The 14,839-nt window shown below is 41.7% G+C and overlaps 1 protein-coding gene across 2 annotated transcripts in view; it reads right to left on the bottom strand.

The window, feature by feature from the left end:
- mlh1 (mutL homolog 1, colon cancer, nonpolyposis type 2 (E. coli)) overlaps nt 1-14,839 on the bottom strand; it is a 40,656-nt gene that overhangs the window by 3,140 nt on the left and 22,677 nt on the right. Inside the window, exons 11-19 of one of the 2 annotated variants that reach the window (XM_078397916.1) lie at nt 13,993-14,086; nt 13,759-13,912; nt 10,526-10,869; nt 7,722-7,870; nt 6,476-6,584; nt 4,617-4,680; nt 4,374-4,538; nt 4,145-4,237; nt 527-649 (exon numbers count right to left, since the gene is read on the bottom strand). In XM_078397916.1, coding sequence (XP_078254042.1) covers nt 527-649; nt 4,145-4,237; nt 4,374-4,538; nt 4,617-4,680; nt 6,476-6,584; nt 7,722-7,870; nt 10,526-10,869; nt 13,759-13,912; nt 13,993-14,086 — 1,295 coding nt within the window. Of the gene's footprint in view, nt 1-526; nt 650-4,144; nt 4,238-4,373; nt 4,539-4,616; nt 4,681-6,475; nt 6,585-7,721; nt 7,871-10,525; nt 10,870-13,758; nt 13,913-13,992; nt 14,087-14,839 lie in introns of those variants that run through there. The other variant, XM_078397917.1, reaches the window with a different exon arrangement.

Below are 14,839 nucleotides of genomic sequence, written 5' to 3' on the forward strand. Positions count from 1 at the left end.
CTAAAAATAGAGTGCATATGTTGAAGGTGAAAGGGACAAGCTTGGCTGGGCAACCTGGTCAGCATTGATGAGTTGGGCTGAAGGGCTATGTTTCTATGCTGCATAGCACAGACTCCCTTCCTGCAGAATTATTTGAATTACAAATCAATCTTAAACCTCAAGTAAATAATTTGGAATCTACGCTCACCAACCTATTCTAGGGGTCTGGGAGAAATTTTAATCTCTGTCTCTACACCACTGCCAGTTCCCACCCAACCCTCCGGCCTTTCCTGCTATGTTGGGTTAAATGTACAGGTGCGATGTATTACACTCTCAGTTTCCACAGCTACTGTAGTTGCCAAAGAAGCAAGTCTTGATATGAGACACCAATGCCCACGAGGTGATTGGGAGGGGGTCCATGGTTGCTCTATGCCTAACTTAGCGTTTGCTCTGTTCAGAATAATTAGTTACTTATATACCAAGTATTAACAATACATTAAGACAATGGACACAATCCTGAGAGTAAATTCAATTCATTGCATTTTACCTGCTGACCCTGTTGCAACAAGATTGGCGGATCATATAGTGTGTATTCTTTACGGATGGAGTAAAACATGCTACATTCCTTGCACAATGTTTCAAAACATTCCTTTTCTTCATCCCAGTTCACCTGTACAATAACATAGCTTAGGTAGTCAAAGGTCCCACTACACAAAGTGTGCAGAATGCATTATTATACAACAATATAACTATTTAATCAAATAATTATTGTTTAATACTGAAGTAAAGTCTGCAACTTCAAAGTGCCCAAAGGGAGCAGTTTATTGTCACGTGTACCAAGGTACAATGAAAAGCGATTGTTTCATTTTACATATTTTGAAGGAAGGAGAAATGGGTCCAAGAACATTAACTTAAAATGAACAATTAATCGGGGTCAAGAGATCAGACAATTGAGATTGAGAGGCAAACATGCAAGAGATCATTTTAGATCATGTCAAACAACTAAAGATCTTCAGAATACAATGAAACTGCATCCAGCACGGTAAAGACTTTGGGGTAATCCTGATAATCGGCTAATCTATCAGATTTATTGGACTGCTGGGTGTTATTCATACCCAAATTCATTTTCTCCTCAAATGTTGTACTGTCTAATAATATGTTTTCAATGAAGCTGGAAGATTTAAAATGAGCACTGGAATTGGAGTGTGACAAACAGCAGGTGGAGTGCCAGAAGCCAAACCAGTGGTATTTACAAATAGTCATATGGTGGAGTATTTAGAAAAAAATAAAATTCTTAAGGCATTGGACAGGCTAGATGCAGGAAAAATGTTTCCCATGTTGGGGAAGTCCAAAACCAGGGATCTCAGTTTAAGAATAAGGAGCAGGCCATTTAGGACTGAGATGAAAACATTTTCACCTAGAGTTGTGAATCTGTGGAATTCTCTGCCACAGAGGGCAGTGGAGGCCAATTCACGAGATGTATTCAAGAGTTAGATATAGCTCTTAGAGCTAACGGAATTAAGGGATATGGAGAGAAAGCAGGAACAGGGTACTGATTTTGGATGATTAGCCATGATTATATTGAATGGCGGTGCCGGCTCCAAGGTCCGAATGACCTACTCCTGCACCTATTTTCTATGTTTCTATGGAGTTGTACTATAAGAAAAATGCCATGGGTTAAGCAAAAGAAATTAAAGACAATATCAAACTTAAAAGCATTTAATTGTCTAGAAAAGTGGTAGGTCTGAAAGTTGGACTGAATATCAGCAAACATTTACAAATTTAAAGCATTAGACCCAAAAGAAAGTGAGTCTGACATGAGATGGGAGATGAGTAAAATATATTTCTCAAGTAATATTTCAGAATTGGCTCTTGATTAAACTAGAGAGCAGAACATTGGAAAATTACACAATAGGGCACCTCCTCCAGCCGCTCATTCCATATACCTGTCACCCTTTATGTAAAAAATATGCCTCTCGGGTTTTAATTAAATCTTTCTACCCTGACTTTAAACTTGTGTCCTCTGGGTATTGATTCCCTTCTCTGAGTAGAAGACTCTGCATTTACCCTATATATTCCACTCATGATCTTATATACCTCTCCATAAGATCAACCCTCATTCTCCTGCACTCCAAGGAATAAAGTCCCCGCTCAACTTCTCCCTACAGCTTGGGCCCTCGAATCCTGGCAACATCCTCATAAATCTTCTCTGCACCCCTTCCAGCCTAACATCTTTCCTATAAGAAAGAGATCAAAACACAATATTCTAAATGTGGCCTCACCAATGTCTTGTACAACTGTAACATGACCTCCTAACCTCGAGTATAGAGAATACTCTGACTGATGAAGGCCAATGTGCCAAAAGCCTTCTTGCCCACCCTATCTACCTGCGACCACTTTAAAGGAACAATATACCTATACTGAAGTCTGAAGAAGGGTCTCGACCTGAAACGTCACCCATTCCTTCTCTCCTGAGATGCTGCCTGACGTGCTGAGTTACTCCAGCATTTTGTGAATAAATACCTTTGATTTATACCAGCATCTGCAGTTCTTTTCTTACACTACCTACGCTCCTAGATCTCTCTGCTATTCAACACTTCACAGAGCACTGCCATTCGCTGTGTAGGTCCTGCCCTGGTTAGACACCCCAAAATGCAACACTACGCACTTCTCTGTATGGTTCTGTATGGTTAACCATTCCTCAGCCCACCTGCCCAATAGATCAAGATCCTGTTGCAATTTTTGACAACCATCTCCACTATCTACAATATCACCCACTTTAGTGTCATCTGCAAACTTACTACTCATGCCTTTTAATTCATTCATTTAATCAATACAGATGACAATGAGCAGTGTGCCGAACTCTAAAAGGCCTGTCCCACTTAGGCGATTTTAAGGCGACTGCCGGCGACTAGGCTATTGCCGACAGTTCGCCGGGGTGTCGCGGGCATGATCGTGAGAAGTCTTCCAAGAATCGTAGTGGATCTCAGCGCATTGCTGAGAAATCAACCGGAGTGATATTTCTCGGCGACAGCTGGCTTGTCGGCAGGTATCGTTGCTTATTGTGAGCGCTGTCGCATGCTGTCCCCAGGTTTGTTAGGTTCTCTTAGATGCATTTAGAAGCACATAATATTAAATTAAGTAAAGTAATTTGAAGATACCATAAAATACTTGTGTTTAACCAATTTATTTACCGTCAGGACATTTGACAGGTAGATTGGAAGCGACAGTTTGACGGTCAGGTAAGCGTGGGAATTTTTGCGATGTTTATGGCCATCAGTGAGTACATTTAAAGTAGGCTCCCAATCAAGATATGCAACCCAGAAACCAGATATGCATCTCCCGTACATTTTCAAAGAATGCCCACACTCCGCACAAAAATCCAATTAATCCCTTTAAAAATTAAATTTCTTAATACTGCTTTTAGTAAACTGGAAGTCAATCCAGTTTAAGCCTTCTTACCGTGAAGCTTGGTTTTCAAGTAACCCGGGCAAGATGTTATATTTCAAAACTCTCAAGAACTTACCGACTGGACAGTGATTTAATCGAAAATTAGGACGCCGGAGAAGCATTGACAGCGTGGGAATTTTGTGATGTTTCCGAAAACTGTAATCTCGACCTGACTCGGCATTGTCGTGGTCATTTTTTGTAGGGTAAAAGAAAATTTTGGCGATCTGCTACTACTTTGACGGTCGCCGGCAATAGCCTTAAAAAAAAAATCGCCTAAGTGGGACAGGCCCTTAAAGCACACCACTGGTCAAAGGTTTCCAGTTCGAAAAACAACCTTCCGCCATCACCCTGTTTCTTTCCACTAAGCCAATTTTTAAAAATCGAGTTGGCTCTCCTCGGATCCTTCCAGAGCCTACCATGCAGAACCTTGTCAAATGCCTTGCTAAAATCCATGTACACAACATTTACAGCTCTACACTCATCAACCTTGTTGGTCACATCTTCAAGAAATGCAATTAGATTCCTGAGACACAATGTCACACGTACAACACCATGCTGCCTATCCTTATTCCTCAGAATACTCTCCAGTAACTTTCTGACCACAGATGTTAGACTCAATGGCCTGTTATTCCCAGGATGGGCAATTAAATGCTGGTTCTACCTGCAATGCCCACATCCTTTGAGCGAGTAATAAAATAATAAAAATGGCACCTACCTCTGTAGCTAGTCGCAGAATGAACATCGGCAATCCCTCGAGGGCTGGGATATAATTTTCTAAGAGCAGAGGCAATCCAGTTAGATTTCCATCCTATGAATGACCACAGTTTGAGAATGAGAAAAATTAGTTAACTTGTCGCGTTGTCTTTATCCACATTCAGCAAGGTACGGACAAACTGAGCTAGACAATCAAGTCTGACATTTTTATTTATCTTAAGTTTACTAACCTCATCAATTCCAAGGGAAAAATAATCTTGCAGCATTTCAGTTTTTCCCCTTAAAAAGTCAACAATGTACTCTGCTAATCCCTCTTTGGGACCATCGTCCTCTGTCCAGCCACTTTCTGGACTGTCCAGTGCCATCATGGCCAGTTCATACAGTGGGGCTGGGTTCTGAACACAAAGAACAACTTTAGTGTCATGTGCTGACGACTAAACCCACAAAAGAAAAGTAACCTCAGATACACTCACCGATAATCTCAAAACTCCAAAATTGCCAAAGTCAAAGGTCAAGATTTGGTAAAACAACTCCTGACTGAAAAAGAACACATTTTTCTGTTCAGGAAAGAGTACATGTGCAAGATGCTTCTTAAAAACAGATGCATTTTTGCTGGTCAGTCATGTCCAACACAATAATGCCTATCTATACCCACTATTCCCCATTTCTTTTAATTTCAATGAAAAATTATGAATGAATGAATAAGTTTATTGGCCAAGTATGTGCATATACAAGGAATGTGCCTTGGTGCTCATAAATGAAAACACAAACATACAGTTAACAATTAAGAATAAAGCATAAACACATCAAAACAATAAGGATACACCATTACGGTCTAAACACGTGGGTGAAAATAAACCAGAGCAAAAAAGAGACTACAGACTTTGGTTATTCAGTAGAACTATCACTCGTGGGGAAAAAAAGCTGTTTTATGTCTGGCTGTGGCTGCTTTGACAGTCCGGAGTCGCCTTCCAGAGGGAAGTGCTTCAAAGAATTTGTGGCCAGGGTGAGAGGGGTCAGAGATGATCTTGCCCGCTCGCTTCCTGACCCTTGCAGTGTACAGTTCGTCAATGAGGGGGGAAGGTTGCAGCCAACAACCTTCTCAGCTGATCGAACGATCCGTTGCAGCCTCTGGATGTCGTGCTTGGTGGCTGAGCCAAACCAGACCATGATGGAGAAGGTGAGGACGGACTGAATGATAGCAGGTGGGACTAGTGTTGGCTGGCGTGGGCAGGTTGGGCCGAAGGGCTCTTTCCACGCTGTATGACTATTCGCTCATAATCCATATCCAATGCACATACAAAAACCTCTTAACTGCCGCTATCTATCGGTCTCAATCACCAACCCTGGCAGCGTGTTCCAGGCACTCACCAGGCTCTGTGTAAAAACATTGCCCCGCACACCTCCTTTAAACTTTGCCCCTCTCATAAAGCTATGCTCTCTTTTCAATCCCAGGGAGAGAGAGATTCTGATTGTCTACCTTGTCTATATCTCTCATTAGTTTATATACTTCTATCAGGACTTCCTGCAATCTCTGGCATTCCACAGTAAACAATGCAAATCTGTTCAAGGTCTGTCTGCAGCTAATACTCCCTCATCCAGGAAGAATTCTAGTAAAGCTCCTCTGCACCCTTTCCAAAGCTTTCACATCCTTCCTGCAATGGGACAAAAAGAACAGCATGCAATATTCCAAATGTGGCCTCACCAAAGTCCTATAAAGAAGCATCTTGATTTCCTTACTCTTATTACTCAATGCCCCGACTTATGAAGGCAAGCTTGCCATACGCCTTCTTTACTACCATTCTTCTTAACATGTTATTGTAAATTTAAATACTTGTTAATCTTAGTGTTAGAGCAATCCAGGATGAGATCACTCGGCCCATCAGGTCCATGTCAGTGCTCAGGGGATCAACCTCATCAGTCCCGAGTGTACTCCTGCAACTTAATCACTTTCACACATGCCCAATAAATCCCCTTTGTTGTTTTTGCCATTAACCACGAATAATTTACAGAACCCAATTCACGTGCCAGGACATCTTTGAAATGTGGGAGGAAACCCTGTATTACAGAGGATGTGTAATCTCTACAGAGACCACCCGAGATCAGGATTTAACCGGGGTTCATGAGCAGCAAAGCAGCAGTACTAACTGTCGTACCACTGTGTTGCTCTATTTAATTAATTTAATTTCCTCGAACAAAAGAGGAAATGTTGATATTTTCCTTTTTTAAAAAAAAGTTTTAAATTCCCTGTCATCGTTCTCATACAAAGCTGAACAGCCCCATCTATATTCCCACAATCGAGTGAGTACTGTTTAAACGATGAAGAACATACCTGAGTTTAGTACTGTTGATCAGGTAGAGTTTAGTTTGGTACTGCACCAATGCCCATTGAGGATTCACACAACCTATAAATACATGATTCTGCAACATATCTTGAAGACCTTAGAAAGAAAAGGCTCAGAGTTAGCATCTGCAGAAGAACGATGCCATCTTCTTACATTATGGCAAGGTGCGTAACACCCAAGCTGCTGCACCCAGCATTTTTCACCTCTACAGCACGTGCAACAAGTCATTCTGAATTCTGAGGTTGAATCATAACCCAAACACTGCATATCTTCGCAGTGTTCCCAATTGTTCCTTGTTATTCAGAGAATATTTGGGAAATAAAAATAGCCAGATACAAAGTAGAAATAAAACCTCATTGGCGAATGGCAAACACCGGAGATGCTGAAAATCTGAAATAGAACAAAATTGCTGGGAAATGCTGATCAAACTGTTTCGGGGAGTAACAGTTAGTGGTTCAGATCTATAAATCATTGCTCAGTCCTTCTCAATGGACTGGTATTTCAAGCTTTGTTTTTTCCCTTGGCAAACTGATTGGAATGAAATGTGGAGCTAATGCCCACACACTCTGATGATCTGCTCTCAGTTGTCGAGCAAAAAACAGCATGGAAACAGGCCCTTTAGCCAAACACGTCCACGCCGACCAATGTCACATACATTTTAACACCTACACAAAAAAAATATTAAGGCCAACCCACGCAAATATATCCCTTCTCTTCCTCACACCCGACATCTTCGTTTGCACAAAACTGAGTTTATCGTGGCCTCGAGCACTTTCCTCACCGACAGTTTATGAAATATCCATCCAATTTAAATCTGCCACAATACAACTCGATATTCAAATAGTTTATGGCAGGGATCAGCCAGCGGCGGCCAACAGGTTCTCTGGGGATATTGCGATAATCCCTTGTGAAAATGTGAAATTGTTTATACGTTTCATATCATTTACAAGTTAAAGGACAAAGTTACAGAACTACTGCTGCTCTGGTCAAGTCTTTTATCCATGTCAAAAAAGAACTGCATCAACCAGTACCCAGCCAAGATCTTATTAAATCATGGAACAGGATTGATGGATCAATTAGCCTGCTCCTAATTGTGTACATTTGTTCTTATTTGGTTCAATTCTGCCTGCTCCATCAACCACCAATATTTGGTCGATGATCGCATCTTTAAATGATGGTTGAGGATACATGTTTCGGTTTCTCCTCAGGCAGAGACGTATCCAATAGCTGTACCTGTGTGGTTTCGACTGCTGATCTCTTCTCGCAGAGAAAGTAAACTGGTTAAGTTAAGAATTCGTCTCTTTGGAAGATGAGCAGCCGTCATATCATGACCAGAGTCCTCTTCCTTTATATCATCTAACGTATTCCCTCTCGATCGTTTTCTAACAAACAAAATTACATTTTGTACAGGTTTCAGGTTGCGTTACTTTAGGTATGATAGGCTTACAGCTTCTTAAAATCTATTCACCCCAATTTCCATCCACTTCAAGAGAGTTAGATTTATTTCTTAGGGCTTAAGGAATCAAGGGATATGGGGAAAATGCAGGAAATGGAGACTGATTTTAGATGATCAGCCATGATATTGAATGGTGATGCTGGCTCAAGGGGCCGAATGGCCTAATCCTGCACCTATTTTCCTATGTTTCTCATGTATTGGTGGCTTTTCATTATCTCTTTATTTCACAACCATGGCACTGGAGGCATTCCCGGGACTTTTCATGGCTCAGCATGCTGATGTATTATGTCTGCATATAATATCTTCTGTTCTATCTGCACCACATTAGTTATATTTCCCAGGGGCATAAGATGGAGGGCATGAAAAGGAACCTGGAGACACAAGAAACTGCTTTTGCTGGAATTGAGCAAAAAACAGGTCAGGCAGCATTTGTGGAGGGTATGAACAGGTGAGGTTTTGGGTCAGGACCCTTCGGATTGATTGGAGTAGCTGGAAAAAGGAGGTAGCGGCAGGACAAAGTCTGGCAAGTGATAGGTGGATACAGATGAGGGGGAGGGGGTTAATTTGTGGATGGTTGGAGTAACGAAAAAGCCAATACGGGGAGAAAAGATGAAATATGAAGGTAAGCAAACTAATAATATCAAAGAAGATAGCAAAAGTTTCTTCAGATATATAAAGAGGAAGAGAGAGGAAAGAGTGGACGTAGGACCACTGGAAAATGACGGTGGAGAAGTAATGATGGGGAATAAAGAAATGGCAGATGAAAACAGGAGAGTCCCTTGAGAAATGAGACTGGAGAAGCTGGGATATTAGGGAGCACAGTGGCGCAGCGGTAGAATTGCTGCATTACAGCGCCAAAGACCCGGGTTTGTAGGTTAATTGGTTTCGGTCAAATTGTAAAGTGTCCATCGTGTGTTATAGTGCTAGTGTACAGGGATCGCTGGTCGGCACAGACTTGGTGGGCAGAAGGGTCTGTTTCCGCGCTGTATTTCCAAAATCTAAAATGCTAAAGAAATATAGAAAATGTAGGAGTGTACATAAAAAGGAAATTAGAGGGCAATGGAGTTCAATGTGATATCATTAGTAGATGAGATTAGGGTAAAACTCAAGGCATTCTGTAAGCACAATAAGAGGAAGAGAGTAACCATGGAAAGAGAAGGACATTTTAGTTTCAAAGGGAGAATTGATGTATACAACCAGGGATCTATTTCTCATCTGTATTCGCCAAATGCATGGTAGAAAGATACTTTGGAGTGAGGGACAGATTGCATGGAGATATCAGCATTAAGAAGGAGACACTGTGTGTGTTGGGAGAATAGGTTGATAAGATGAAGAACTTCATTGGTTGTGGATTAGAATGCAAGAGGTGATATGTAACTCTACAACTTTCACATGGGGTCTTTGGATTCAACTGGTTCCATTTACCTACCACCCTCTGAAAACATTGCCCCTCAGGTTCCTATTCAATCTTTCCCCATCACTTTAACCTATGCCCTCCGGTTATTGATTCCCCTACCCAAGGAAAAGTTATTCACCCCGTCTATTCTCCTCACTTGAACCATATCCTTCTATTCCCTGCATATCCATGTAAAAGCGTCAAACACCACCAAGCTTCCACCACTGTTTAAAGAAACTACTTGTCCCTGACATCTCCTTTAAACTTTCCCCCCTCTCACCTTAAAGTTATGCCCTCTATTCTTTGACATTTCCACCCTGGGGAAAAATATACTGATGATCTGTCCTATCTATGCCTCTCATAAATTTTATATATTTTTTAAATGTTCTCCCCTCAGCCTTCAACTCACTTGATCAAATTCAAGACACTTTACATTTCAGTTGCTTACAGTTCTGGTCGCCACATTTTAGGAAAGATGTGGAGGCTTTGGAGAGAGGAGGTTTACTAGAATGCTGCCTTTACTGGAATCTAACTTTGTCCTGTAACTAAAACCCTCCAAGGGATGAGGGGAGAGTTGATAGAAGTATATAAAATTATGTGGGTCATAGATAGATTAGACAGTCAGAACCTTTTCCCCAGGGTGGAAATGTCCAACACTAGCTATACGGTGAAAGTTTACTGGAGGTGTCCGGGTCAAACATTTTTTATACATAGAGAGTGGCAGGGGCTTGGAACGTATTGCGAGGGGAGGCAGATATGACAGTGACGTTTTCAGAGACTTTTAAATATGCACATGGAAGTGCAGGAAATAGAGGAATATGGATCATGTACCGGCAGATGAGAGCAGTTTAACTATGCCTTTGGCCACTACTTCCTTACCACTTGTCATCCCAACCCTGAATATCTTCACCTTCAGTGAACACCCCCAATCTTTAACCACCCCTCCCTCCCTCCCTCCCTCTCTTGCTTCGTCACTGTTTGGTCTCCTCCTTTCTTCTCTACACCCCTCACACTCCATTCTCCACAACTTCTAGAGTGGAAAGAACCATGGCCCAGGGGTGCAGGTAAAAATGTCTTTGAGAACTAAAACATAACCCTCCCAAACGTTGCGAGAGTGCAGTCTCCAACTTAAAGCTTCTAACTTTCACAAGTTCTTAGCTTTCTAACTTAACAGAAATAATTTACCTGGATGGGCCACCGGAGGATTCTTCATTACAAGGCTGCAAGTCTTTCTCTGCTGTGTTTGCAGAGCCGCCAACATCTTTCACAGATAGTACTTCAAAGTCACTCGCATCCAGCATTTCAGAGTCCTGGCTCCAAGGTTCTCCAGCAGCAGAAGGAATGGCAGGCAGCACACCATGTGACCTGCTGACTGGCTGAAGGAAAGCATCCATCTTCTGTTCCTTGGCGTCTGTTCGCACCAACTGGCGAGCACATGGTTTGTCACCAAAACCTTGAACCACAGACGATGCTGCCGCCAAAGGTTTGACAAGGTCACTGGAGGTTATGGCTGGCCTTGGCAGTAAAGTCTAAGAGGATTTAAAATGAACAAATCTCATATAATGTGGTATCTAAAATTAGTTACACCCAAATAAAAATCAATACATTGTGGTTAAGAGTTTTTTTAATTTAAAACTTGCAAAACGAAGAATGTTCATTTTTACCATTCACCATTTCTCAGACATAAAAATATATAGCAAAACAAAATGGTGCAGAGGCTGGAAACAAAACAGTAATGTCAAAAGTAGCATCCCATTCGGCATTCAGTGGAACAAGCCTTCTCCCTAGTTTCCCACTTGTTTTTAATGTATGTGTAAAAATCCTTGGGATTTTCTTTAATCCTATTCTACAAAAAAAAATCATTGGAAAGACATACCTACAGGGATGCTGCCTGACGTGCAGTGTTCCTCCAATACTGTGACTTTTTGTAGTGAACCAGCATCTTGTTTTTACAAAGACATTTCATGGCCTATTTTGACCCGTCAAATTTTCCGCTTGTCCTTTCTTACTTGCTTTATATTCTTCAAAGACTGCTCTGATTGCACCTTCCTAAATCTTACATAGACTTCCTTTATCTTTTTGACCAAATTTACAACCACTTTGGTCATCTAAGGTTCCCTATCTTGCCATCCTTGCCCCTCCTCCTTACTGGAACATGGCAGTCCTGAACTCTGATCAACTCCTACACTTCATATGTAGGCTGGATGTGCAGGAAGGAACTGCAGAGATGTGGGTTTAAACCCAGAACACAAAAAGCTGGAGTAACTCAGCGGGTCAGACAGCATCTCTGGAGAAAAGGAATAGGTGATTTTTTCTGGTCTGAAACATATAAAATTCTTAAGGGGTTGGAGAGGCTAGATGCGGGAAGATTGTTCCCGATGTTGGGGAAGTCCAGAACCAGGGGTCACAGCTTAAGGATAAGGGGGAAGTCTCTCAAGAGAGAGCTGGATAGAGCTCTTAAGGATAGCGGAGTGAGGGGGTATGGGGAGAAGGCAGGAACGGGGTACTGATTGATAGTGATCAGCCATGATCGCATTGAATGGCGGTGCTGGCTCGAAGGGCTGAATGGCCTACTCCTGCACCTATTGTCTGTTGTCTATTGTCTATTGAGATGAGAAAACATTTCTTCACACAGAGAGTGGTGAGTCTGTGGAATTCTCTGCCACAGAAGGTAGTTGAGGCCAGTTCATTGGCTATATTTAAGAGGGAGTTAGATGTGGCCCTTGTGGCTAAAGGGATCAGGGGGTATGGAGAGAAGGCAGGTACAGGTTACTGAGCTGGATGATCAGCCATGATCATATTGAATGGCGGAGCAGGCTCGAAGGGCCGAATGGCCTACTCCTGCACTTATTTTCTATGTTTCTATGTTTCTATGAGACCCTTCTTCAGACAGAGTCAGGAGAAAGGGACAGAGAGTCCACTCACAAGACCCCACCAAAACAGCTTAATTATTTTGCAAATTATATATTCAGAGCCATTTCAATTTGTAAGCTTATGATATGGCCACTGGATCCTCATGAAATACAGAGCCCATTACCAAGTCTGCGATAAGTCTTCGAAGGAGTGAGACATCAGACAGAGACTCTTGGGAATGGAATTGTCAAATTGCAGGAAGATGGGGAGATAGGGGATGGAGAGAAAGTGTAGTGAAGATAGTTGCGAGAGACTGAAGGCTTGAATAATGTTCAGTCTGTATTACCGACAGGGAAGTTGAGAACAGGATTGATCTATATATGAAGAATAGGGCAGGATAAAAACTGGCAGTAAAGGTAATGAAACGTACTACTTTAAGGTGAGCGCAGGTAGCAGCACCATACAATCAAAGTACAAGAGAAACACAAGCCCATTGATTTTCCCTTGTCCCAAACTTGCATATTCCACATATCGGAGGGAAAAAAAAAAATCAGACTGACAATATTGGGAAACTGAATCAAAACTAAATGCTAGAAATACTTGACAACTCTGGCAGCATCTATGGAATGCAGAACAGGAGTTGACATTGCAGGTCAAAGGACCTTCGGCAGGACTGTGAAAGACAGACAACAATTTGATTTCAGTTGCAAGAAAGTAGGTGAATGATCAGTAGGACATAGGGGGATCTCTCTGAGGGAATAGGCGAGGGGTGCCTGTGAGATTCCACTGCTTTTGCAGCCTGCTGGTTGATAGATTAACGAGGATTTGCTGTTGGAGAAAGAAAACAGTGGGACATGTGAAATCTGTTAATGCTGATCCGGCTGCTGCTGAAATCCAAAGCAAAAAAAAAAGCAGGCAGTCTGTGGGGAGAGAAATGAATCAACATTAAAGATGGATAACATTAAAGCAGAATTCGCCTGTTCAGATACAGATGTTGAGAGATCAAGACTACAATACATCATAAGCTTATGAGGACCGTTTCGTAGATGATAACAGCAGAGAAACAGCTGGGTGGGAAGTGACAAGGTAAAAGTGCAGGTGTTGCATATTTTGTAAACAGACAGGGAATGTGCAAGAAACTGGGTGATGGAGATGGAAGAGCAGCCCAGGGAAGTCACAAATAGTGTAGTCCTTTAAGAATTTTGAAAGGGGACAGAAGGCGTGTCCGGTAATTCCTTCTCAATTCCCCCGTCTATCGTGGGACTAGTGGGACTCCACCACCAGGCACTTCATCCACTCCAATCTAACATGAGCATTCCAAAGGAAGCATTGCTTTTGACTCCCTGGTCTGTTCTTTCATCTCCACCATCTCTCAATCCTCTTCTCATGCACATCTGTGCTCTAATATGTTATGAAAGAAACATAACAATGTGGAAAGATTTTGAATCATTAGTTTTAAATTGTGAACCTGTTTGTTGGAGATGAAATTTGATAAACCTGGCGGAAATAAAGATTAGAAAACCTTGCTGTTTATAGACAATGGCAGTTGTGAGCAAAATACTGACCTGAGTGAAGTAGGTTCTGGAGGAGTTGGCACCAAGCAGCTTACTCTCCACGGTTTGTTGCACACTCTCGATGATACTATCCTCATGCAGAAAATGTACTTCGTGCTTTGTTGGATGAACGTTTACATCTACGTTTTGTGGCAATATTTCAAGGCTTTAAAATAAAAATTATAAACATTGGAAACATAGCAAGAATAAATGGATAGAATGCAGCTCTCACTGTATCGTATTTACCTCAGATACAGGAAGGGATGTGTGTTTTTGGGAAGGTACGCCGCGTAAACAGCTTCAATTGCTTTCCGTAACATACTTGATTCCACCAAGCGATCTTCAAAACAATTGAATGAAAGGTAAACTTGAGGTATCAGTAGCGAATTGGCAAACAATTATTTTACATCTAAATATTAAAACTGTAAAATAGAGCCACATTAAACTATCGTCCTCCTGGGTAGAGAAACTTAAGATTCACCACCATCCAAGTGAAGAATTGTTTTCTCATCGATGTACAATTCTGAGAGTTGCTACTGGTTTTACCCTCCTGAGCCAAAAGGAATATCTTCCTTGCCTCCAGCTTTAAGGGCAGACAGAATGTCTTAAGTTATAATGATATAACCTCTTATTCATTTAAAATTAGGCTGACCTAATTTACTAAATTTCTCTTTTTATGCCAAATATGCCACACCTGGAATTATACAGTATAGAAGCAGGCCCTTCGGCCAACTTGCCCATGCCGACAAAATGTCCCATCTACACGAGTCTCACCAGCTTGTTTAGCCCATATATCTCTCTAAAGCTTTCCTACCCATGTAAGTGTCCAAATGTATTTTAAAAAGTACCTGCCTCAACTACTCCCTCAGGTAGCTCATTCCATATACCCATCACCCTCTGTGTGACAAAGGTGCCCTTCAGGTTCCCATTAAATCTTTCCCCCCTCACCTTAAACCAATGTCCTCAGGTTCTTGATTCCCCTACTCTGGGTAAAAAACTCTGTACATTTACCCTATCTATTATCTTCATGATCATAAACCTCTATAAGATCACCTGTCATCCTCACGCTTCAAGGAGTAAAGTCCTAGCATGT

This window comes from Rhinoraja longicauda, chromosome 4 (assembly GCF_053455715.1).
Source record: "Rhinoraja longicauda isolate Sanriku21f chromosome 4, sRhiLon1.1, whole genome shotgun sequence".
In the NCBI taxonomy this organism is placed as follows: domain Eukaryota; kingdom Metazoa; phylum Chordata; class Chondrichthyes; order Rajiformes; family Arhynchobatidae; genus Rhinoraja; species Rhinoraja longicauda.